This window comes from Cheilinus undulatus, linkage group 16 (genome assembly GCF_018320785.1).
Source record: "Cheilinus undulatus linkage group 16, ASM1832078v1, whole genome shotgun sequence".
NCBI classification, from domain to species: domain Eukaryota; kingdom Metazoa; phylum Chordata; class Actinopteri; order Labriformes; family Labridae; genus Cheilinus; species Cheilinus undulatus.
The window spans coordinates 34,759,264-34,784,319 of record NC_054880.1 but is presented as its reverse complement, the minus strand read 5'-3'; the positions used below and the strand labels follow the sequence as shown (position 1 = coordinate 34,784,319).

Here is a 25,056-nt window from a genome sequence, read left to right as displayed (position 1 = left end):
AGCTCAGAAATGTATCTAATAGTAATAAAACAAGTAACCAGTTACATTAGTGACAGTTATGGTCATTTTTGTGCAGTTTGTAAAAATAGAAATTTGACAACATGATCAGAAAAATGCAGAAAGCATTCGTTACTTTATTATACAAATAAAACTGTCCACTAATGCTAACATTAACAGACTGTGCTAATTTTACACTACTAGGGATGCAGGATATTATCAACATGATATTCATATCATTAAATATTTGCTTTTAAAGCGAATTGTCATCATGGTGGATATGAAAATGCCTGCTGATATTTACAAATGATATTTTGGCTATAAAAAATTTTTCTTATAGGAGCTGTAAATATTGGTTGTATGAACAATAAGTTCATGGAGTTCTAGGCTAGGGCAACAGATCTATGTCAGCTTAAGTCCTTTTCTTTTTTCATTCTCATTCCTTTAACTTGAAAGTTTGTTATAAAGCTTAAAAGTGTGTATGTACTCCTATATACAACATTTGTGCCAGAACCAAAAACAGTTTGGACCAATCAGCATCATTTGAAGAGAATGAGGCAGTGGCTATGGGCAGAGTTAGGTTCTATTAGAGGCCAATAGCAATGGCTGCTGCCGATGTAGCAGTTAGCTTGGATGTACCTATAGTATGGCAGCAGTTCTATCTGAACTGGACCGTACTTTTTAGTTAAACAAGAACAAAGAGCCACACTGCAGCTTCCCTTGGCAGAGGAGAATTTTTTGCATGTCTCCCGATAATCATGAATGTGACACAGAATGTTCATCTAATCAGTTTTTAAGGATTTTTTCCTGCTCTTCCTGAACACTTTGTATGAATGCTTCAATGAATGAATGTGAAATATTTCCATGACGTGGATGTATGAAACAGTCTATCTGGTGTGTCAGGTTACATTAATACGGCTAACATTATCAAGTGTGACTCCTTTGTTCCTGCTGAAACTGAATATGACTAACTAAAGCTTGACTGATCACTTTGTACATTTGTGACATTGAAGAGAGCTTCAGGTGCCTTCCTCTCCAGAACTATCAGCTACATCCCTGCACTGAGACATGCTAATGCACCAACACAAAGCCTTCACTCCCTCTGACCTTCAAAGTGTGTAGTGATGCAGATGATCTGAGTCACAGATCTGGGCCAGGCCCTCCAAACCCGGTCTATTGAGTTGAGAATCACGACACACTTGTGATCTTTATAGCTACAGTGAAATCCATCACCATCCTCACCTCCTCCTCCTCCTCACGTACACCCCCATCTCACACTTTGTCTGTGGACATGTATGCAGCCCCACAGCACGGCTCGTTTCTGTGTCGGCGTGTTGGAAAACACAAAGGAATATACCACAAAGGCGAACACGATTTCCTCCTCCACTGAGGGTTCAAAAATCCACAACCTAGCGAGGCAGATAGCTGTACACAAGACAGCAATTTACGACCTACAGAAGCGAGGAATAATTAGTCGTGTGTGTAGACATCAGTGCGAGGAATTTGGATTCACAGGTGACAGAACCCATTCACATCTATTCCCCCACAAATTTTGCTCCATGCACTTCTACGGGTGCCGTCTGTGAATGCCTCTATGTTGAAAACAGGTCGAAAAATTCATGAGAAGTCCGATAAAATAGTCGGCAACAGTAAAGGTGACACATGTTGCTCTCCAGCTTCAGCTGTGTGACGTAGGGGGGACTCGATCGGCAGGAAGTTTGTCCTAATAAGGCGCGAGCAGGACGAGATCCCCCTCCTCCTCCTCCTCCTCCTCCTCAGGGCCGAGCATTGATATGCGCGACCACGTAGACTTCTGCGGCGCCCACGCTCACTATCAAACCGGGGAAGCCACGAATCCCCTGCTGCTGCTGTGATAGGCTACCGAGGTGGGGTGGGGGGATCTTAAATCAAGGGATAAAATCAATACATTAGATAACAGGGGAGAAATTATTAGAAAGGCTTTGTTTGATTCCAGGAAACCTCCACTCTCACTGCATGTTTTTATGTCAGCATGAAAACAGGTCATTAACAATTATAAAAGGCTGAGGATGATTTAGGGCATTCATTTCTACCCATTGTTCATAATGATATTAAGAATGCTAATAATAATAACTAATAAAAAATAATAATATTAATAAGACATGCACATTGGGATTATTTTCCCTATTTTTTCAGATCTTGTGCAAAGTCAGAATTTAAAAATTAATTAAGGTGGTTCGTTTTTCCAATTAGCACCCGTTCCAGTCTGTCTGTGCAGGCCGTCCCCCCATGACTCATCCTGATGCGTTTCAGCACCGCGGACAGCTCCAGCCGTGAGCTCAGTCCTGCAGCTCCACATCAGTGCCTGTCTGACACAACAGTCCCCTCACTCATCCAGGCCCCGAGCCTGATTGAGAAAACGTGCGTAGCCTTTGAACAGGAGGGGCCCTGGGGTGGGGGTCTAATGGTGCTGATTATTTACGAGAAGTGAGAGAAAGAGAGTGAACCGCAGTGGGAGGGGCCACAGAGATGCCGCATTTTTCTGAATGAAATTACTCCCCATACATACCCCCCACCCTCTCTCTCCCCGCATCCCGAATCTAGGCAGCTGATTGGTCGAGCCTCCCAGTCACTGACGTCAGGCAGCCTCTCTTGTGGATGAGTTCGCGCGCAAGAGCATCCATTCTGCATCCCGTCAGCGCTCCGGTGAGACTGAGGAAGAGAGCCATGCAAAGGACGCTATAAGAAAGAGTGTGGAGCGACTTTTCATGAAGACAGCACGAATACAAGAGCGCGACAGGAGCCAAAGACGAGGACTGAGCACTTTTTTATAAGCTGACAGAAGACAGCAACAAATCTTCATCATTTGGACTTTACAGAAGATTGAACAGACCTGGAATCTGGATTTGCGTTAGTAAGGTAAGAATAATAATCCATTATGGATATATTAATGGGTTTGTGTTGCTTGCGTGTGCATGTGTACGTGCATGTGCTGGGGACATCCTCTGTTGGTGCAATGAACCTGCAACTGTTATACAACAAGAGGCGGGATATACCACCTCACCCTGAGACGTGACAGGGGGGAGGAAGAAAGACTCTTGGTTCCTAAAAACTCCCCCAAAAGATACGTAATCTTTAAAATAGAAACAATATTTAATGTTGATGATGCTGCAATGTTCTCTGCAGTTTACTGGCTGCACATTCCGTAATAACACAGCAGATAGGACAAGCATCTTAACCTTGTAATAGGCGCATTCCTTAGATAGCCAAATTGCAAAACAAATTAACAACACGGGCTTTCTAGATGTAATTTATGAGGCTCTGCTTGGTTTTCTTCAAGGAGGATTTAACGAGGTTTCACTGTAACTGAGCTGGACTCTAACAGAAGAAACACCTCAGACTGGAGCTCCATGATTTAATGGAGTCAAGAGAGTACATTACCATGAGGGATGTTTCTTTGCCGCTCTGCTGGAGCAAACCAATGAAAGCATTTAAAGGCATGCGCATTAAAAGGCTGATTTACCTTTGGATTTACTGTCTAGTTACGTTGATAAAATCAGAATTTAACCAAATAAAGCATATTGAAGCATAAACCCTTATTTAACAGCTTCTATCAAGCATGCAAGTTGATGCATTTTCTTCCAGCTAGACTACAACATAGTGACGTCACACAGTGCTTGTAATTATCAATTTATGCTTCTTGTTTTATAAGGTAGCATGTTAAATATACTTCCTGCATACTGTTACAGAGTTAATTGTACAAGTAATAAAAATACTGTATGCTCTTTATGTCAATTCCCATAATAGAGTGTTTCCCAAAGTGTGGGTTGGGGCCCACCGGTGGGTCGTGAGAGGTCATGTACAATAACTAAAATTACTAGAAAAATAATGAATAAATTACACTTTTTATTATGATAAAAACTTGCTCACATGTTGTTATCTTAAGTCTCAGAACAAACAAAATACAGCCAGAAGTTTTTAGCCATATCACCCATCTATCATTTATTTTGTCTCTGGTGTCACAGTTGAACTGGTGCTGGATTAACTTGTGACACTGTTAAACATTCCCCTGTGCCACTCAGGACAGAAATGCTACTTGAGGAGAGTTTGCTGGGCCATGAAGTATGTCTATACGGATAAATATTAGAAAAAAAAATTGAGTGACTTTGCAGATGACTGATCTAAACAAAATAAATGGCAGTGACTCACTGATTACACTATGACAATTTAAGAGACATGTCAATGCATCTTAAAGCAGAGCATCTTGATTGAAATTTCCTGTTTGTAAAACACAAATTTGATGGTATATATTCAGGTCTCATTGTGATTGCACAAGGGTTTCGGTGGGCCTCGCATCATTTTCAGGTCTCATTTTGGGCTGCAGCATACTGCAGTTTGGGAAAAGCTGCAATAATAAATCCATTCATAATCCCCTTTCATAACAGAAGACTTACAAGCAACGCATTCACTGATACCCATCAAGTCAATCACAGCTTTTAACAGCTGAATTTCTTTATGAAACAAGATTGTACCATCTTGAGTTCTTCATAACCACAGTGTTTCCTCTCCAGCCATCACAGGCTGAAACCACAGCTGCTGTTTAACAGATGGAGGACCTGATGGCTCTTTAGCGCTAATGTCCATGTTTCTCCTTTTCTTTCTCCTCAGGCTGTGTTCCTGTGACTGCTGATCAGCCATGATCCTGAACGCCTCTGATCTGGGTCTGGATGAGTCCTCAGGTGCTGAACCCTTCTTCCCCCTGGACCTGCTGGATAGGTCCCCCAAATATGAAGTCCCCCCTCTCACAGTGTGGGGGGTGGCCCTGTGTGTTTCAGGAACTCTCATCGCAGCTGAAAATGCAATAGTAGTCACAACCATCTTGGCCACCCCGTCTCTCCGCGCCCCGGTTTTCCTGCTGCTGGCGAGCCTTGGACTGGCCGACCTCCTGGCGGGGGTTGCTCTGATCCTGCACTTCCTCTTCCTGTTCTGTGTGAAGCCCAGCGATTGGTCAGAACTGCTGACCTCTGGACTCCTGGTGACATCACTCACTGCCTCACTCTGTAGCCTAATGGGTGTAGCTCTGGACCGATACCTGTCTTTAAGCCACGCCCTCACCTATGGTTCAAGCCAATCACGACACAGAGCTGCCATCCTGCTGCTGATTGTCTGGGTGGGGGCTTGTGCCATCGGGGCGGGGCCTGCGATGGGGTGGCACTGCCTAGGAGAGCCAAATTCCTGTTCTGTAGCAAGACCTTTGACCAGGACGTACCTATCGCTGCTGTGCGGTGGCTTCCTGGTGGTCGTCATGATAACTCTACAATTGTACGCCGGGATCTGTCGTGTGGCGAGGCGGCATGCCCACGCCATCGCCACCCAGAGGCATTTCCTCCCTGCAAACCAATCATATGCAAGCAAAAACAGCAGTGGTAGAGGCTTCTCTCGGCTGATCCTGGTGCTCAGCGTGTTTGTGGGCTGCTGGATGCCTTTCTCGCTCTGGGGGCTCCTGGGAGATGCCTCCAGCCCTCCTCTGTACACCTATGCCACCTTGGTTCCAGCAGCGGGGAGCTCGCTGCTGAACCCAATCCTCTACAGTCTGAGACACAAAGACATCCGTAAGGTGCTGCTGCAGGCCTGCTGCCCCCACAGATACACTCACAATACACACATCCACTACCCCGTGGATGTGTAGACTGCCAAACCTCGCCAAGCCAACACACACGATCTATGCCAGACATATCACTGTTGGTGTGCCAAGATAGAAACATCGCTGCATTGACTCTCATCCAGGTCCAGAACATGAAGTCCCACACTCACACTCCCACACGCGTGAGCAGCAATTCTCCAAGAGATGAAGGCCTCCTGCGAATCAGAACGCCCTGAATCGTCTTGGCAGGCGGCCATCTTTGGACTGAGTCAAAACGTACTGTCTTGTTTATACTTTGTGCCTCATCAGCCAATTGTAGATCCACTGGATCCCCAAACTGAAACAATCACAGGGACACTTCATGAATCACCGCTCTCTAAGAGTGGATTTAATGACCAGTGGCACTTTAACATGAGAGGAAAGGATGTTTTTAATGTAAACCTGTCACAGTTTAATGATGTGTGTGATCCAAAGCCCAATTTTATTGACTTGAATCTCTAGAAAACACAATGTTCTAGACCCTTGAGATTCTATTTTGCACATGCTATTGAAGACACTTTGAAAGTTACTGACCGTATGTTCATGTTGCACAGCCTTTTTTGAAATGAATGAATATTTTATACAGATGAATAATAAATATGCTTTTTTTCTACTGGGCGACGTCAGCACTTTTTCTCTGCAACCAAAGCTTTTAGTGTCTTTCTCTTACTCTTTAACTCAATTAGGTACAGACGGCTGTTTTTCTATTCTGGTGCTCTGAATTATTTGGTGGTTAAGCAGCCTTCAATGTGGTAATCATGCACCCACTGCGTCCTTTTCAAAAACCCATCCTTAGCATGAGGAGACACTGGTTATGCAAGAGGTTTTTCTCACAATCCTACTCATTTACTGAACTTTCATCTATTCAAGTCTTTCTCACAGTCAGGACTCTGAGCAGGTCTGCAGCACTGTCATAAAAGAGGATGAGTCATGGTTAAAGCATGAGAAGTCTAATGCCAAGGCCTGACATTTTCAGGGACTTCATTATTTAACATCACAGAAACGAGCTCTACAAAAGGTCACTGCATTCACTGTCTTTATTGAATTTAATATAATCATTTGGAAATTCAAGGCAGGAGAGACAGAATGTTGGCTAAGCATGCTGTGATTGTGTTTTCACAAAGGCACATACAAAATAAAAGGCACTTGAAAATAATGTGGTCCACACTAGGGATGAAACAGTATCAAAATGTAACGGTTTGGTAATATCGTGGTATCAAAAAAGCCAAAAAACAACATATAAAGACTTGAAAAAAGTGACTTTGGCATTTGTCAAACAATTGCACTCTGGATATTAGAATATGTGCAAAAAAGTGCCGTAGGTATGCACTGGACTGAAAATAGCTGTAGGTTTTTGGTGATATAATCACCAATACACATTGTGAGCCCTCATGCTGTTGTAGGGAAGTGGGATTGTGAAGAGTCTGTTTCCTTGAGAGTCTTTGGCCTGGCCAGATTCTGCTCCTTACATCTGCAAACCTTCTCAGGGGTGAGGACTTGTGACACCTCATGTTACTTGTATTCCCTATCAAGGGTGTCAGTCTGGCAGTGTCAGATTTAAGTAGTTCAGGCAGGCCATGGAGTCAAGCACTGCCATAACTGAGATCAGCTGATCTCATGCAAGCCCTCATCCGCTGACAGCCAGCTGATTTGCGCTAAGCCTGCTATTGGCTAATCGGTTTCATGCTGCCACATTTAAACTGCTCTTACCTGGCTATGCTCTGCTGCTCTCTCTGCAAGCTGCTCTTGCAACCCTCCTCTACCCCAGCTCCTCCTTCATTCTGCTTCTGACTTAATCAGTGCCAATTCCACCCTTTTGGCTGCCTCTCTCCCTGCCTCAGGCTTTCCTTGTAGGCAGGAATGTGTGCTGTTCCTGCTTTCCATGAAGGCTTGTGGAAGGGCAGGGGATCCCAGAACAGTCAGACTGCCAAACATACATAACAGTATAAGTGCCAATTAATAACTGCTTAAAAGAGAAAATTCATAAACCACAAAGTGGTCCTGACTGAATCTCACCCAGTTCCCCTCGTAGGATCCACCATTTGCATGTGACATGCACTGGGGTTGCATCTTGCAGTTATATGACTGCTGCCATCTGCTGGCTTTTTTGTTAACTGCAGCACAAAAGGATGTCTGATATAAAACTGCTGTCAAAGCATATACGACGTATTGATTCTGTAAAATCTATATAGATATGTGTATCAGCAAGGTGTGTGTGATGATACACTGCCATATCGATCTTTTGAGCACAGGCTCATGATAACTGTAGTTCCCACTTCCCTTCACTCTTCACCTTCTAAAAAAACTCAACTTTTCACCCTGAGGACCTATCATTTGAAACCATCAAGTCTGTGACGGTATTGAGACTCTTCCGTCACCATGATACCGTGAAATTAAAGATACTGTTACATCTCTAGTCCACACTAAACATCAGTCACTTCCACATTTGACTCCTGAATGGCAGCTGTTAATATTCATGGAAGACCAGGTAAAACAAACCTTCACTGACACTGAAATGCAGTACAAAAAAGGCACTTATCATGCAGGTAAAGGCAAAAATCTGCCTGATTAGACAAAGCACAGTGGCTAAAGCACTAGTTTATCCCACAAAGAGGAGCAACAAAAATACAAAAACAAATGAAATACAAAATAGAGCTGAGACCCAGAGAAAAAGAATCAGGATATTTGTTGTTGTTGTCTGCATATGTTTCGGTATGATCTCACCAAACACCCCAGGTGTCTGCAATGAGCCAGTATCACACTAAATTATTCATTCATTAATTTGTTAAAAAGCTATGACAATATCTCATCCACAAGTCAATTGTTCCCATGACAACTGAATAATAAGTAAAGAAAGAGTGATTAAAAAAGCTCTAAAGGCATACAAAGGGATTGCATTAATTGTCTTTAGTAGATACGGTTCAATAAGCAATATAAACTTTACATCTTTATCATATAATCTATGAATGAGCAGGAAGACTCTGACATTACAACTGAGTTCATACAATATGGAAGACGTTATGTGAGTGTGTTCCCTCTCTCTTGTGCTTGGTATAATAACTAGATCAGATAAAGAGCAGTCATTTAGCAGTTCCTGCAGGTATCTGAGTCTGAGGAACACTTACATAAAGAAAGATGTGGTGTGCTTACGCACGGTCTCAGAGAGACGTGCATCACATCACAACACTCATCCATTACAGCGATGTGTCATCTAAAAAAAAGTTACTCCAAATTGACTCAGAGCCATGCACAGTCACACTCAATCTTCTGATCTCATAGTTTGAGTTAAAATATTAATAGACGGGTTAAGGAATGTGATTAGTACCACACATTGTGCTCATACACCCAAAACCTGACACACCTGCACGCTGTGCACCTCTGCTCCGTGACGAGTGAAGAGCTACAGAAGAGTGTGATACGAACAGAAATACATGGATGACATTTACAGCTGAGGAAAGATACAAAGGTGGTAGTGAAGGTGGAAAGAGATGAAGATCAATCGGACCACTCATCATCATCAAACTCTGAAGAGTCATCCTCGCTGTCGCTGCACTCCACGGCGATACGGCGGGACAGGATAGCGGCCACGTCGTTTCCAAAGTGTTCCCTCTTCTCCTGCTCTCTCTGGGCCTCCACCTTACGCAGGTTGAAACCTGAAAGAGAGCGGAAGAACCGTTACAACTGGGAAGAAAGAAGAAAGCCAAAAGGAGATCTTTTTTCTATTGTTCTTCTGTATTTGAGGCATTTTGAGGATAAACTTACAAAAGGTATTTTACCTACAGTAGTCTTTAACGTATAATATATCTTTCTATCGTTTCATGTTACCTTAATGAAGCCTACAAACCCAAACAGCTGTTATGCTGAGGCGGAAGGGCAGTTGGCCGGTAGACAAAATTCGCAGTGCAAAATAGAGACAAACACAGGCTTTCTGGGTGAAAAATAGCTTGCTGCAAAAATGTTCTATATAGCATACATTTGAGCCAGCATTGTTTATTGGCCTATTTCTTTACTCTAAACTCATTCAATTATGCAGAGAAACTTTACCAATCCAAAGCCTATCTTCCCCAAACGTGTCATTCTTAAAGGGCCAAAGCTCTCTGAAATAACTGCATGCCTATATGATTGCCAAGTACCTTAACCCAACTACAAAAATACAGAAATATCCCTTTAAAAGGTGGTTAGGGAAAGACTTATGAAGTGAAACAAGATAAATATCTTGATTTAATCAATGTATTATTGCTTGCAGAGTATTTTTTTCTTCTTAAATGTTTGTAATTTTTAGTCTTTAACCGTGAGATCAGTCCCCATTACCTATACTGAAGCCAGCTACATGGGGGCAAGTGAGATATTTTTGCTACATATTTCTGGGGCCGTCCTTTTTGAGCACCACTAATATCTAAAACTAAAATGATGCATTATTAGTGGAAAACCAGTGCAGGAAACAGGTCTTTTGGTTTTGTTGTCAGGCAAGGAAAACTGCACTCTTAAAAAGCCTGACGCAGAAGGCTGGCACAAAAAACTGCTTTGATCAAGGGTGCACGGACTAATGGGCTATTTGTATCATGCCATCCTCCTCACATTTTCTGAATGTGATCATCTTCTGGGGGGGCCAGCTGGTAAGCTATGGTGGATCTCATGTGGCCCTCAGGCCACTAGTGGATGATCACTGCTCTATAGTGGTAAATTTATTTGATTGTTTGATTGGTAAATAAGTTATTTTTACAGCTCTGAGGAAGTAAAGATGCTCTCTAAACAATTAAACATATGGTCACTACTGAAACCAAAAGCACTTCCAAAAAAGGGTCATTATTTTAGCAAAAATACTAAAAATACTCAATCATATCTAAAAGCAACACTTTACTTGGGAAAAATATGTGTAAACTAATCAACCAAACAAACAGGGAGAGAGGAACAAGTTTGTTAGGCTTGTTTTTTAGATTCATACTTTGGCCCTCATTTATTAAACTTGTGTAGAGACCAGCGCAGATTTGCATGAAGAAATCATCTCATGTCAAGGTAATTTATGAAACCTGCATATCTGTCCAATAACAGTGTACCACTGACTAGTCAGTGATAAAGGCAGTGGCTGAGAAAATGTATTATTTAAATAACTCGCCCCAGCTTTGCCCTCAGAGTTTATGACAAGTTCCACATGTGGTTATGAAACATGCGTATCGAGCAAATCACAGTAGCTTAAAACAGTTGTCATTTAAATAACACTCCCCTATATATTCACGGCTTAACCGGCTTCACCCAAGGAGTCTGCTCCCCTTATTAGGGTGTCAATTTCCAGGTCATAGGAGTGAAGGAAAACTCTAATATTTTATGTTTTTATGAAAAAAATCCCTGCAGTGGTCAATGAGCTCCAGCTGATATTAGAACATTTAATTTATACATCTGATATACATAACTTTCCTCTATTATCACAATTCAACAAAAAAGGATGTTTTGGCTCAGTATGTTGACAGGAGGAGGCCTAAAACTGTCCTAGACTGAGAAGAGTGTGGCTGTGATACCTCAGGTATTTTTATTAATGTAGGTTATTTACATATGCCCAAGGGCAGACAGTGATAAATGCCGCTTTACAGCAAAGATGAAATGCTCTCTTCTGACAGTTCATGAGACTCATAACAAAATTTAAGAAAGTCCATAATAATAGTTTCTATTTCTAGTCTAAATAGCTTACATGCCAAACATATTAACTGTGATTCTTATATTCTTGATCACTGGACGAGCTCCTGTCTCTTACAGCCTCCAACTGTTGGTCCAAGCAATCATGCTCAGTAGTGGATTAAAAGGATTATTTGAGTCTCCAGCTTGATTGATTATGATCCAGTGTAAATTAATGTTTTGTGTTTCTTCATGCACACTCCAAGTTTATACAGCAGTCTAAAATAGCCTGTTTCCTAAAAAGCTACACATTAAATTTGTTTCCTCTCAAGTATTTTTTTCTGAATAACTGCAGTTTTTTCTGCTTAGTTCTCCCACAATACTGTGATATTACAGTGAACAATGGAACTTTTGCAATTACTGAGGGCAGCCTCTCTATTACGTTTTTAAAGTAAATCAATAAAGACACGCTCATTCATCAAATATAACTATTAACGAGGAAATCAGGTGAAAGCTTGCGCTGCTTAACACCATTTAAAAAGCGTTGTTGCTCTTATGAACTGCCAGAGGTTTGTTGCAATATTAAATACATTTTAAATGGCATCAAATCTAACACCGTCACATTCATGCTGGACAGTAAGTCCAGGCATGGGATTGGGGTGTGTGGTATATTCATGTCCAGCTTGATTAATGCCAATCTGTGCATGGAAATGACCCTACACTTAAATTTCTTCCGTAGCATATTAGATAAACGAGGGCCAGAGTTATATTTCCTAATCAGCCAATCATTGACGTCTGCAGATATAGTCTTTATATCAGTATCTTGTGGTATCTCACCTTGTCGAATAGCCTGCAGTAGATCACTGCGTGCATCACCAGCAGGCTCCGGCTGAGGTTTGGGAGCAGAGCTGCCTCCACCAGAGGGAGGAGGAGCAGGAGGAGCAGGGTTGTTAAAGGATGAAGGAGGAGGGCCAGGGGGAGGCGGAGGTGGAGGAGGTGGAGGTGGACCACCACCTACAGGTACAGGAGGTGGAGGAGGAGGACCAGCAGTGCTCATATTAGGTGGAGGAGGAGGAGCAGGTGGGGAAGGATAGGCGGAAGGAGGTGGGGGAGGGGATGGTGCGGTGTCAAAGCCAGGGGGTGGAGGAGGAACCCCGAAGCCAGAGGGTGGAGGAGGGGGAGGAGGAGCAGGAGGAGCTAGGTTGGGACGAGAGTTGGGTGGAGAAGAGGCCATGGGTGGAGCAGGAGGTGGGTGGCTTGGGCTCAGCATGCTGACACGCTTTGGGGCAGGTGCTCCATACTGTCCGTCATTATACCTATGAGTGACAGAGTAAAGGTTAATAATCAAAACACACCATTAATTAGTCTCCATTTAGTTTATTTATCGGCTCATGTTCATAAAGAATCACAAGCTAAAAGGATTTCCCATGATCTGGAGAATATGTGCTCCAGATCATAGGAAATCCTTTTAGCTTGTGATTTCCTATGATCTAGAGAATATGTGCTCAAGACTGTACAGCCTAACAGTACACGTGTAGCTGGGTATTCAGCATGTGTTTGCAGCATGTGTGGGCTTTCATACTACTTTTTTAGGCGCTACTTACGCCATGTCTGGAGGTGGAGGAGGCAGGAAGTCATCACCGCCAGGAGGAGAGAGAGGAGAACCGGGATCATATGAGTAGGAGCCGGTACTCTGCTCAAGGCCTTCAGATTGGAAGCCTTCTCCAGATCCGATACTGCCATTCAGACCCTCAGAGGAATTCCTAAAAACACATTTAAGAAATCACTGTTGGCCCAGGATACAGCATGCCACCTCAAATATTCTTAAGCATGAATAATCAAACAATATTAATAAAAAGTAGTGAGCATTTACAACTGTAGGTCAAGCAAACAAAAGAAAAAAAACCCTGAAAGATTTAAGGCAATGTTTCACAAATAGAATTGTAAGCAGAAGACACAAATAACTTTTATGTCCAAAAGAATCCTTCCTATGTGTTAGAAAATCTGTTGTTTCAGCTTTAAATGGGGTGAAATACCCCTCTGACAACAGGAAAGTTGGAAAGGAACACAGAAGGCCATTAGCTGATTCTGATTCCAAGCCTAGTGGCAGAATCAGTCATCTGCTCCTTCATGCGAGGAGGAAGCACTGCTGGAGCCCTACAAAATGACCTCCAGCAGGATACTGGTGTGCAGTGTACTGACCTAACTGTCAGAAATGTACTCCGTGAGGGTGACATGAGGACCTGTCATCCTCTAGTGTAGCCTGTGTTCACAGCCCAGCACCATGAAGCTTGACTGGCATTTGCCAGAGAACACAGCCAAATTTTCTTCACAGATGAAAGCAGGTTCACACTGAAGACACGTGACAGGCATGTAAGAGTCTCAAGACACAAGGGTGAACATTACACTGCATATAACATCATTCAGCATGACTAAGTTGGTGCCAGGTGGGTGACACTGTGGGTAGATTTATCTTTGGAGGGTAGCCCAGACCTGCATGTCACAGAAAGTGGTGCCCTCAGAGCAACTGTCAGACTGTGCATTGGGGCCTGGATTCCTCCATTTACAGGACGTTTCATGTGAGGAGGAGGTTCCTGGATGACGAAGGCATTGATGCCATGCCCTCCCACTCCCTTGACCTGAATCCATCTGAGCACCTATGGGATGTTTGGTGCATCTGAGGCCACCAAGTACTGCTATAGACAGTCCAGGGGTTTCTCATCAGGAGCATGCCCAGATGTCCTGAGTGCATACAGTTGCCATGATCAAATTTCATGCAAGTTACACAAATTAGCCTGTGATTCTAATTTTCTACTTTGATTTCTGGAGTGATTTTAAAGCCTGTCCAGAAGTTGCATTAACCAAAATTCCCTGTTATTATTTAAAGGTTGATGGAAACTTTAAAAGGCTGTCTGTCATTTTGACAGACTGTAATAATGAGGATGACCCTGTGTGCCAGCACACTCAGACAGATGCACAGACCTTTTCAATTATGCATGCATAGCCCATCGAGGAGTTTATTCAATCTAAAAATGATTCCTCTTATAGCATGTGGGCTCTATCCCTGATTTCAACACTGTGGATTACTGTATGCCCGTTCTGATCTCTGCTGACAGTACATTGAGAGGCTTGGCTGAAGGTGAGGGAACGCGTCAGTAACAGAGAGCTAAAGCTGCTGTGACGGTGCAGCCTGTTGGCATGCTTTACACTAGAGTTTTTAAACGTTAGGCATATTGCACAAACTATAGATGAAGTCTCATAAACGGTGGCTTTAATTTTAGATTTCCCCATCAACACTTTGCCACAGTTGGGGGGATTTTGTGCCTCAGAGACCCCTAGAGCTATTCCAGTGGGAGCACAGTCTCCTAGTAGGGTCACCCAAGCTGGACAGGTCAAAGGATAAAGGCCTGACAAATAGCAATCTACTGGTCCTTCAGGCTGGGGGTTGGGCATAGCGCTAGCAACGTCACACTGTAAAAAATCTAACTGTTACACAAACTACAATGAGCAAACCTAAGAAAGCTCACTGAACACTTATATCTCATAGGGGATGAAGAAGAGTAAGTGAGTTAATTTTAGATTAAAGAATTAGTTTGTCTTTGTGAGGGATTTTGTGTGCATCGTGGCTGGAATATAGAATTATCGGCACACAGAGGCTGAGCTATTGTGCAGCTATTTTAGGGAAATAATTTGCATGTAGTTTACCTTATTATAAAAAGAGTGACAGCCTTGTGCAAAGGAGAGTAGGTGGTGGGTGCACTGTAGTATTTATGAGATTACACAGCCAAATTTTTTCAAGAGTCAAAGGTACACTTAACTATGACTTAGTATGCTCTGCCTGAATAAAGTTTGTTGTTTTATTTTTTCTTTGACATGATCAAAATAGAAGTTAAATAGGTTGGAGACTGTCAGCTGCTTCACATATTTGCAGACAAAGCCGCTTTACATCGTGAAAAGGATGTGGTTGTTGCATTTAAAAAAGTCCTTCCTTATTTCATTTCTACAATTCACTAATTTGAATGCAGTCTGATCATTATACTAGAATGGACTTAAGTTGTGTAGGTGCGTACATCTTTTCCACATACGTTGCTTAAGCTTGTAGCAATGGCCAAAAGTCCTGTATGCAGAGCAGGCAAAAACATGCAGGGCTCCATCGTCAAGCCTGTTAACTTAATTTGCTATGGTCTTCAAACTACAGCATCCTGATATTTAAAACAGTAATGATACCTTAAATGGCACAGTTCATATTTGCATGCTTGAAGACAGGGTTTGTGCTCCACTGTCACTGCATAAAAAAATGACATGAGCAGTAAACGCTGATCTGCTATGTCAATATTTTCTCTCATGCCATTAAAAAATGCATGACCTAAAGTATAAATTGGGAAAAGGGTGCTTTTTAAATTGACTGCTAGAGTCAATAAAGTCATCCTTTATCTAAAATAACAGAGAGAAAATTAAAATAAAGGATTTAAAAATGGTATGACTGTAATTTTTTTTTTTACCCTGCCTGTCAAAATAACAGACAGCAAAAAAAGTCTAGCGCGACCTCTGATCCTGCCCTCATTAAGTTGACTAGCTTAACTGCTGTTGTGTCCCTGTGTTCTCAATATTAGGAAAGATTTTCACCTTGAATAATACATTTATCAAAATCTGATGTGTGATTTCCTCCGAATTTTTTGATATGTGCTGATGATTAATTGGGATGAAACGCAAAAAATTCGAACATCTTCTTTGTTTATAAAATTTGTCCTGGGACACAGCAGTACAGCATTTCATTTTCCCACCCTGAGTGCCACATCACAGAAAAATTTCCACAATGTGAATTTGGGGGCTATAATCTGTGTTTTCAGAGCGCTGAGTTCTCTCTCCTATAAGTCAACTACAGCAGCGAGTACTACACCCAACCCCCTGTGAACATGTCAGACAGGACATACCAACCAAACTGCTGTTTGCAGATCAGCTGATAAGACAAAGAAGAATGGTGTTTACATGTGAGTATCCGATCTGTGCTATACTAAATTGGCTAATGAGGACATTCTCAAAGCTACAGCTGAACCACGGATTAAAACAATTCTGCATCCACTTACATCAATTCATTCTTTGGCACCACAAATTCCTCCCCCATCTTTCGGCGCTCCCACTCCTCCTTCCTGGTCTTGATTTTTCGTGGGTTGAGCGTCCGTTGATTCAGGTGGTCTTTCTTCTCCTTCTGCTCAGAAAGGAAATATTAAGAGGCAAAATGCTTTCCGTTGTTGACTGTCATGTTAATTCTCTGTGTTTATATAGTCATTTGTGTCTCACTCTGTGCTTGCGTTTCTCCTTCATGATGTCCTTGGTGTCCTGCAGCATCTTCTCCTTCCACAGGTCAAAGAAGTAGGAGGGGTTGGTGTAAAACTTCAAGGCTTCTTTTCCATCATCTCTGCAGAGAACCAAGAATAAATATCATGATTATAGCTGTTTATCCGCTCACTTTGCCATCTTGAGTTCAGTTAAAAAGTGTCTGCAGATCTTTGTCTGCCGTCCTTTAGGTGTCAGTACTTGGGCTGGGTATAGTTAGGGGTTTTCACAGATACAGGTGCTAAATTTATACTTTTAAAATGGTACCAGTGCCTAATTAGCCTGAATCGATACTTTTGGCTGAACAAAATAAGATAACGGTTTATTGAAAAAACAACAACTTTATAATTGTGAAGGCAACTTTAAAATTCAAACGGCGCAACACATCGTCTGGACTACTTGTCTTAAAAAACTTATAAAACATCAACCCTGTAGTGCAAAGTCAAGCGCTACACATCCTTTTTAAAGGACAACCTGGGCTTTAAGAATATGTGTGCTGCAGTAATGTCATTTGAATTAAAAAAAATATGGGACTATAAGGACAAAGGAAAAAACTAAACGGAAATTAAACTCAGATTTTTATGTATTACACACAGTTAACAATAACACTTTTTGCACAGAATTGTTCTCCCATCTCTTGGAGACCAAAATTGAAAAAAGTAATCAGTCTGTGACAAAAAGTCTTCAACATATTCACATTTTTACAAAAAAAAATGTGCTTTTGGGAATTTGAGTCAGTGCAAAGCATTTCCTTTCTGCAGTGATATGGAGAGACACATCACAGCCTCTCTGTGTCTCTTTCTTTCTATTATGAGCCATTCAGGCTCTTTTCTCCAGTTTCAAGAGTTTACACATGAGCTGTTCGACAAAGCATGACATGACGACTGAACAGCCTACCATTGCTTGTCACATCCCATGTGACATCTACTTTGGGAACTCAAGATGGTAGCTAATGCTAAGCTAGTGGCAGAGACGATTGAAATGGAATAAATCATGGATAAAAAGACATTCAATATGGGAGTTTCTGGGGTGGATTTCACAGAGAGTCATCCTAATTCCAGGATTGATAGAAAAGCTTCTGTAAAAGCTACAAAGGCATGGATAGCATCATTAGAACGGCAATTCAGAGGAAAAAAGGAGTGGCTACAATTTATGCTTTGAGCTATTTAACTTTGAATAACACGTCTCTTCTTGTCATATATGACAATTCTGGGCTCCAACTGTTAAATCATGAAGTTAAATACTACAGTGATACATGATAATCCATTGTCTGTATGCACCCAAACTTCATTTTCCCCTGCACTAATGAGAGCATGGGCCCCCAACCACAAGGTCTAGATTCACCCCTGCTCTTAAACTAATGAATGCACATTATGGCATTAGATTAATAACCAGTGTGCTGATAGGACTGAGGGGGAAACATTAACAACTGAGAAAGAAAGGGACTAAATGTTGATCAGATAAGATCCAGACAACTTTTTCTTCTATTTCTTTTTATTTTAAGCTGTGTTGATACCGTAGGCCTAAATTGCTCAGAAAAAAAAAACAAAAAACTGGGGCCTCTTGATGTAAAGACTCAGACAAAATTGTGTGGTGCTGCATCAGAGAAAATGCATAGTCAGTAGGATAAAGGGGAACTTGAGCAGAGAAGAGACATTACTCTGGGCAGCAAAATGAATAAAAGACATTCATGCTTTGCTGAAATTAAACGAGTGTGGGCCTATATAAATAAAATTATGTCAATTACATCTTTTGTATCCTTCATTTAGACTGGTGGGGGGTCACATTAGAGGCTGCACTGGGGTCACAGGGTACCAAAATGAAAGACCAAGATCAGCTTGATTTAACTCAGCAGATATTGATGTGTTGGCACTGGTGCCATGTTGGTACTGGATTTCAGTACTCATCCCTAGTCAGTACAGCACCAAACCATTAAACTTCTATTTTCAGCTTCCTTTAATAGCAAGAGGTTTCATTTAGTTCATATACTCCCTTACGTGCAAAAAACTGAACACATTTCCAACTATTTTTAAAGATCAATAGTAATCTCTCATTTTACATCCAGTAACACACAGGGATTCTTTAAATTAATTCTTAAAATCTAAAATATGTGACTGTTTATGCTTTGATTTTGCACATCATTGATGCCATATACTGATTATGACACAGACTTAAGCCTCTTCTACCCTAGCCTCCTCTTGCTCGTGTTTCAAATTAATCTGAGTTCTAGCGACTTATTATGCCCCCTGCATATCTATTTTGAAGATCTCATTGATGCCTTTCAGCTTCCTTCTACAAAACCATGGAATTTCTTTAGAACTGCTTCAACTAATGAGCAGAACCATTTTAATTCAAGTGATCTAATGGATTTTCTAAAGGCCTAGCATTTTGCGTTTGAACCTTCAAAAATCACTCATTACTGATACAGAAACTGTCAAAAATTACACATTTTCTAATACTGACACACCCATAAAAAATGGCTTTAATAATGAGTCCACAACTATGCAGATGTAGGCAGGCAGGGTAAAGCAGGATAAATGATTCCACTTATTCCTCTGAATATCATTGAACGTAATTATATCTCCGCCAAGCTTTTAGTGGGAATTGAGCATCATTAAACCAAAGACTGTCACTGTTCTGGATTGACTTGATGAAGTTTGAGAGCTTGTGCATCAGAGAGGTAGGTTTAAATAATGTATCGTCCTGACAAAAATATGGCATGCATGTGTGGCTCTGCCCTCATGTGCATGCACGTGTTCCTATTATTGCTTCAGTTTTATGCTCCTGTGAATGAATATGAGCCAAGAAAATGCATCTGTGAGTCTGCTTGATCTCACCGGTATTGGCTGAGGTGGTTCAGTGGTGGGGGAGGGTTGCAGGTAATGTAGGTGTCCTGCACAGGCATGGGCAGAGATGGCCTCGTGAACAGCTGCTGATCCTGGGTTATACTGCTGCGGAAAGCCTTACGGGTGGTGATGGCCTGCAAAGAGACTGAGAGAGAAGCATACAGGTGAAACAGAGTATTTGTGCCGCTGAAGGAGAAAGATGTTAGAATTTAAGACACTTATGATGATTCAACTGGAGTCGGTGTGGCATAATAGTTAAAGTCAAACTTGGGAGTGCTTACCCTCCTCTTCTTTGGGGTCCAGCTGGGTGACTTTAACCTGCAGACGGTCCACTCTTTCTCCCAGTGTATTTACTCTGATTGCAAATGCTCCAGCTTGGACAAAGAGCTCCCCGAACACATCCTCTGCATATTTACCTACAGGTGCACACACATAAACACCGGTTTATGGTTTACTTTTAGTCATTTGTCTTATGCATGCACAAAAAAGTAACACCTCAAGTAAATGTAAACATGTATAAATGAATTATGCATCCTTGCACAAGTTGCAATATTTCAAAACCATTTTCACCAAATTTCAGTGACCGATATAACACGATGACACCTAACCACACACAGCAGACACTCACTGAGGCTGCCCAGCTGGCGGATGATGTTAGCCAGGCTGATATTGGTGACACATTCCAGTTCACTACGGATGGTGGAGGGGAGGGTCTGGCGACAGACGTGCCGCGGCTCTATGTTCCTGGTAACAAGAGGCATGGTGGGGTGCTGTGGGTGAGGGCGCCCAACCCTGGTGATAAAGAGAAGGTAAGTCATTTGAGGCAGGGACACACAGAAAAGGATCATTATTGAGCATTATTGTGGTGCTTCAGAGGAATAATTAAGAGTTCAGTTCCTCTACTCACAAACACATCCCAAACATTAAAATTCTTCCCTCTCTTGCTGAGTTTAAGACTTTGATTTTGAGGCACTGTGCACTTCTTTTACTCACACTGGATAATAACTACACAATTTTTGCAATATTAAAGCATTAGAAAGGCATCGGTTCATACTACACTTATAGTCTATAAAACATTACCAACTGTTGATATGTCATTTATAAGCATGTATAACCCTAACACTTCCCCTAACCACAACCCTTTAGTCATGCTTTACTAATGCACCAATAAAGCATTTATTGCTGTTTTTAAGTGGAAAATCAATGTTAATCAGGCTTTATACAGGGTGAGTTATGTAGTTACTACTGCTTTCCTAATCCATTAATGACGCTATTACAGTTGTGTTTATAAATTAACAAAAAATAGTTAAGAATGCCTTCCAAATTCTAAGCATTTACTGACACTTTGGTAACAGTGTGCTGTATTTATTTAAGAAAAAGAACAATGCATATCAGCAGATATGAACATTTCTGTCATTACTTCTGATATTTTGGCTATGAAACCTGGCTATATCAGCTGTAAATATTGGTCATCTGAATGAATAAGTTAGTAGAGTTTTAGGCTGAACCAACAAACATCATTCTCTTTATTCATCTTCATTTCTTAATCTTTAAATTTAGTAATTTTTTCATGCTCAAACTTCAAATTGTGTGTCTGAAGTTTAAGGTCTGAACTACATTTAAATATCAGTATTGGCTAACATTATTTCAGAAATATCAGCCTATCCGATATCAACAAAAATCCAATAAAATGGGGCATAGAATGCCTCATGGTCCTGGTATGTGGGCAACTTGAGTTCAAGTTAGCCTGCGGCTTCTTTCCTGTATGTCTCTCCCCCACTCTCTCATCCCTGTTGCCAACTCTATCCACTGTTCTCCTCTCTGAAGTAAGGCATAAAAAGCTCCAAAAATTTATTGTGAAAATTAAAATTCAATATCGAGTATCACCACTCTTTAGTCCAAAAATATAACTGAACTTTTAAAAAAGCAATGTCTAAGGAACCACCCACAAAAGCAGAATGGATAACAATTGGGAAGGAACTGTACGACATGGAGAGGCTGACCTTTTTATTGAGACTTTTTTTTGATAAATTCAGTAGATACTGATCCAAATGGATAGAATTTCAAAACATAAATATAGTATAGCAGGTAGTTGGTACATATCTTCATCTGTCTAACTACAAATGTAGTACTTAAGTGCCTCTAGTCTTTATGTGACTAACTCAGGTATAATGATCGATTTCGCATGTAAAATGTTTTGTAAAGGTCCTACTCCGGATGCACACTCATATGGAAGATCAGATGGACTAATAATGACAACATCTGGACACTGGAGAAATCAACCCTGACTTGACCTAACTGGAAAATGAACTGTACTGTACTACCCCTGATGACATGTTTGTTTCTCTTGTTCTAGTTTGCTGTAAAAAGCAAAAGAAATTTCAATAAACAATATAGTTTAAAAAAGCAACATCTTTTTCATGACACAAGTGCAAATGAGAAACATACACTGCCTGGCCAAAAAAAAGGTCGCCACCAAAAAAAGGTCACACACTCTAATATTTTGTTGGACTGCCTTTAGCTTTGATTACAGCACGCATTCGCTGTGGCATTGTTTCGATAAGCTTCTGCAATGTCACAAGATTTATTTCCATCCAGTGTTGTATTAATTTTTCACCAAGATCTTGTATTGATGATGGGGGAGTCTGACCACTGCGCAAAGCCTTCTCCAGCACATCCCAAAGATTCTCAGTGGGGTTAAGGTCTGGACTCTGTGGTGGCCAATCCATGTGTGAAAATGATGTCTCATGCTCCCTGAACCACTCTTTCACAATTTGAGCCTGATGAATCCTGGCATTGTCATCTTGGAATATGCCCGTGCCATTAGGGAAGAAAAAATCCATTGATGGAATAACCTGGTCATTCAGTATATTCAGCTAGTCAGCTGACCTCTTTCTTTGGGCACATAATGTTGCAGAACCTAGATCTTACCAACAGCAGCAACCTCCTAGTTAAATCCTGGGGGCGACTTTTTTTTTGGCCAGGAAGTGTATATCCAATAAAACACAGGCAAACTCCTAAACAATGTTCAAATTGCACAAATACAGTGGCAATGTTTAAGTCTATGTGTGTCGTAGGCAGTGTGAAGGAGTTTACTTGCAATTTTTGACGATTTAATTTTGGATGCATAGAACTTGTGTTCCATCGATCATGATATAAAAACAAGCATTATCATAGTTTGGTTTCAAGTGTTTATGCAAAGGGTCTGACGGCTCATGCCAATGTGATATTTCAATTTTTTTATTTTTCATAAAATCTGTAAAAAACATATCTAAAATTCTGTTTTTGCTTCGTCATGACGGGATACTGGTAGTAGTTTAATGAGAATAAATGTGAATGAAATACTTGGTGGTCCAAATACTTTGTGAATGCACTGTGATACAAGCACAGTTAGCGATATAACACTTCTTGCAGCACCTTGTAACTTCCACCTAACTGCTAACATCTAACACTTTATCTGCAGCGCATGCTGACGGCTGCAACCATCTTTGAGTTTGATTATTATTATGCTAAAATTACCATTTGAAAGAAGGAATTTAGGAGAACAAGAGACTTTAACACAAAGTGTTTTAGAGAGAAGGTCAGCTGTTTGTCTCACATAATGTGTAGAAATGTCCCCACTTGGTTTGAGTCACACAGTGAACAATTTGGAGGAGGGTCAATCTAAATCAATGCAAGGGCTTTTAAATGTACGTTACTTTATAGATGAACATGAAATGTTCAACTTCAGCAAAAAAAGAAGTAAAACAATGATGTCAATACGGCCTCTGGGAAAGTATGATGAGGTATGATTATATACCAGTATATTACTTTATGTAGTTCGTTCCACCTCTACTTTAGTCTGTCTCATGTGACAACCAGACATGCATGTAAAAATAAACACTGGGCCAGAAGCAGAAGCAAAACTGAAGCCTTCAGCAAACATTCAGCATCAGCCAAGATGAAATGAAACTGCACTTAAAAGGAGAAAAGAAATGCATGGAGTAAACTCTGCAACATAAGGCTTATATTTCATATGATAAGGGAGAAATCACAATCAGAGAGACTATGGAGGCGGATCTGAAAGTGACAACTCCCATAGGTGGTGAGAGATCTGCACTAACTTCACACTTTAGATGGTGCAGGCAGACAGCAGAATTTAGCTTACTGTAAGTACAGCCTGCAGTGCTTCCTATTCCCCATTTGGTTGCCTAATTACAAGTTTTACAATGTTAAGGTTGAGGTTTCACAAAATGGTGAGGTCATTACACGAGTGTTAATGGGTTGATTCAGGATTTTAGTTTGACATAGACAAAATTATAAGTATTTTAAAGTTAACTCTATTGCGACTGCGACAAGTTTATTGATTTCTTTAGAAAAAGTAGAACTTGTTAGAGCTGCCTCCTGAACTGTACTGTACCCTGCTGTGGTTAATGGTATGCTCGGCACTACAGTCAACCGCTCTATCAAACTGACAACAGATATTAAAAACGTACGTATAAAGACGTATGAAATCGCAGCAAAACTTCAATTTGTCTTCCAAAATAACAACAAAAGAATAAATAAGTGGGACATGTCAAACTCGCACGCCCTACACATCAGCTAGCTAAAATGTAACTTGGGATATCGGCCTTGTCAGAGCAGGAAGTAACTTGTAGACGCCTAAAACCTCGAAGGAATCACCAAACAACAGTAAACCCACACCCTTGACTTAATGGAAACACTTCCAACTTTACATAATTCACCTACCGTCAAAGTTTTCAACCGTAGACTGTATCTATGCAGACTTCTCGTTGTCTTGTCTCAAGATTTCCACAAGAAATGCTCAGCGGTACAATATACGAACGAGCTCAACTGAACACACAAGTCCCGGGATTCTGAACTTCTGATTGGTCGAGCCGCAGAGCTTCTCACAGCTGATTGGCTACTGCGGCTGTCGCCTTGTTTACGGCGGAGAACAGGATGTGGAAGTTTCAACGTAAGAAGCGCACCACCACCCTGACTAGTGGCAAACATCTGTGCGTAATTTGCGTAACGGAGGGTGGAGGCAGAGGCACATTCCAACGTATGCTCCAACGAGTTGGAACGCGTCCGAAGAATGACTGGCATCGACCTGAGTTAGAGCCAACTGTGGAGAAAAGCACTTATGGAGATGAATTACTGACCTGTGAGCCTCACAGGGTGAGTGTTAAGCGCTTCCTAACATCAGCTCAGTGTGCTCAAACTGAAAGTAAACAGGCTTTGTGGCAAGTTATTTTGCTGGAAAGGTTTAATCCTTTGTTTAAGTGTACACGAGGTGGTGGTTGAAGGACAGCCTGTTTGTTAAAAGGCTTTAATTAGACAGTTTCTCTTGTATTGTCTTGTGTTTCACACAGCCTACATGCAGCTAATTACATTTACTTATGTTTTTAATTGAGTAGCTTTTAAGTGTACAGGTGCATCTGTAAAAAATCAGAATATCATTAAAAAGTTAATTTTCTTCATGTTATTTAATTCAGGAAGTGAAACTTCCATGTGTTCTAGATCCATCATTACAAAGTGAAATATTTCAAGACTTTTTGTTTTTATGTTGGTTACAGCTTTCAGCTCACAAAAATTAAAATCCACTAGCTGAGAATATTAGAA

The 25,056-nt window shown here is 41.2% G+C and overlaps 2 protein-coding genes across 2 annotated transcripts; one reads left to right on the top strand and one right to left on the bottom strand.

The window, feature by feature from the left end:
• The first annotated feature begins 2,629 nt into the window (after positions 1-2,629).
• On the top strand, positions 2,630-8,529 carry gpr186 (G protein-coupled receptor 186). Its single transcript, XM_041809169.1, has 2 exons — positions 2,630-2,895; positions 4,645-8,529. Exon 2 carries the CDS (start codon positions 4,673-4,675, stop codon positions 5,663-5,665), a length of 993 nt encoding a protein of 330 aa, XP_041665103.1. The 5' UTR covers positions 2,630-2,895; positions 4,645-4,672; the 3' UTR covers positions 5,666-8,529.
• wasf2 (WASP family member 2) lies at positions 6,683-24,293 on the bottom strand. The gene is made up of 9 exons (XM_041809168.1): positions 24,181-24,293; positions 20,081-20,244; positions 19,734-19,868; positions 19,444-19,597; positions 16,571-16,688; positions 16,357-16,478; positions 12,874-13,032; positions 12,107-12,585; positions 6,683-9,312 (listed from the first exon to the last, which is right to left on the bottom strand). Exons 2-9 carry the CDS (start codon positions 20,211-20,213, stop codon positions 9,155-9,157), a joined length of 1,458 nt encoding a protein of 485 aa, XP_041665102.1. The 5' UTR covers positions 20,214-20,244; positions 24,181-24,293; the 3' UTR covers positions 6,683-9,154.
• Between the last annotated feature and the right edge of the window lie 763 nt (positions 24,294-25,056).

What these genes read in the sequence shown, in the direction of transcription:
- wasf2 (XM_041809168.1), bottom strand. Translation starts at nt 20,213, where the DNA reads ATGCCTCTTGTTACCAGGAACATAGAGCCGCGGCACGTCTGTCGCCAG. An exon ending in GGACCCCAAAGAAGAGGAGG is followed by an intron (nt 19,598 to 19,733) that starts GTAAGCACTCCC and finishes CTTCTCTCTCAG; the next exon opens with TCTCTTTGCAGGCCATCACC. An exon ending in ACTGCAGGCTATTCGACAAG is followed by an intron (nt 9,313 to 12,106) that starts GTGAGATACCAC and finishes GCTCTCTTTCAG; the next exon opens with GTTTCAACCTGCGTAAGGTG.
- gpr186 (XM_041809169.1), top strand. Translation starts at nt 4,673, where the DNA reads ATGATCCTGAACGCCTCTGATCTGGGTCTGGATGAGTCCTCAGGTGCT.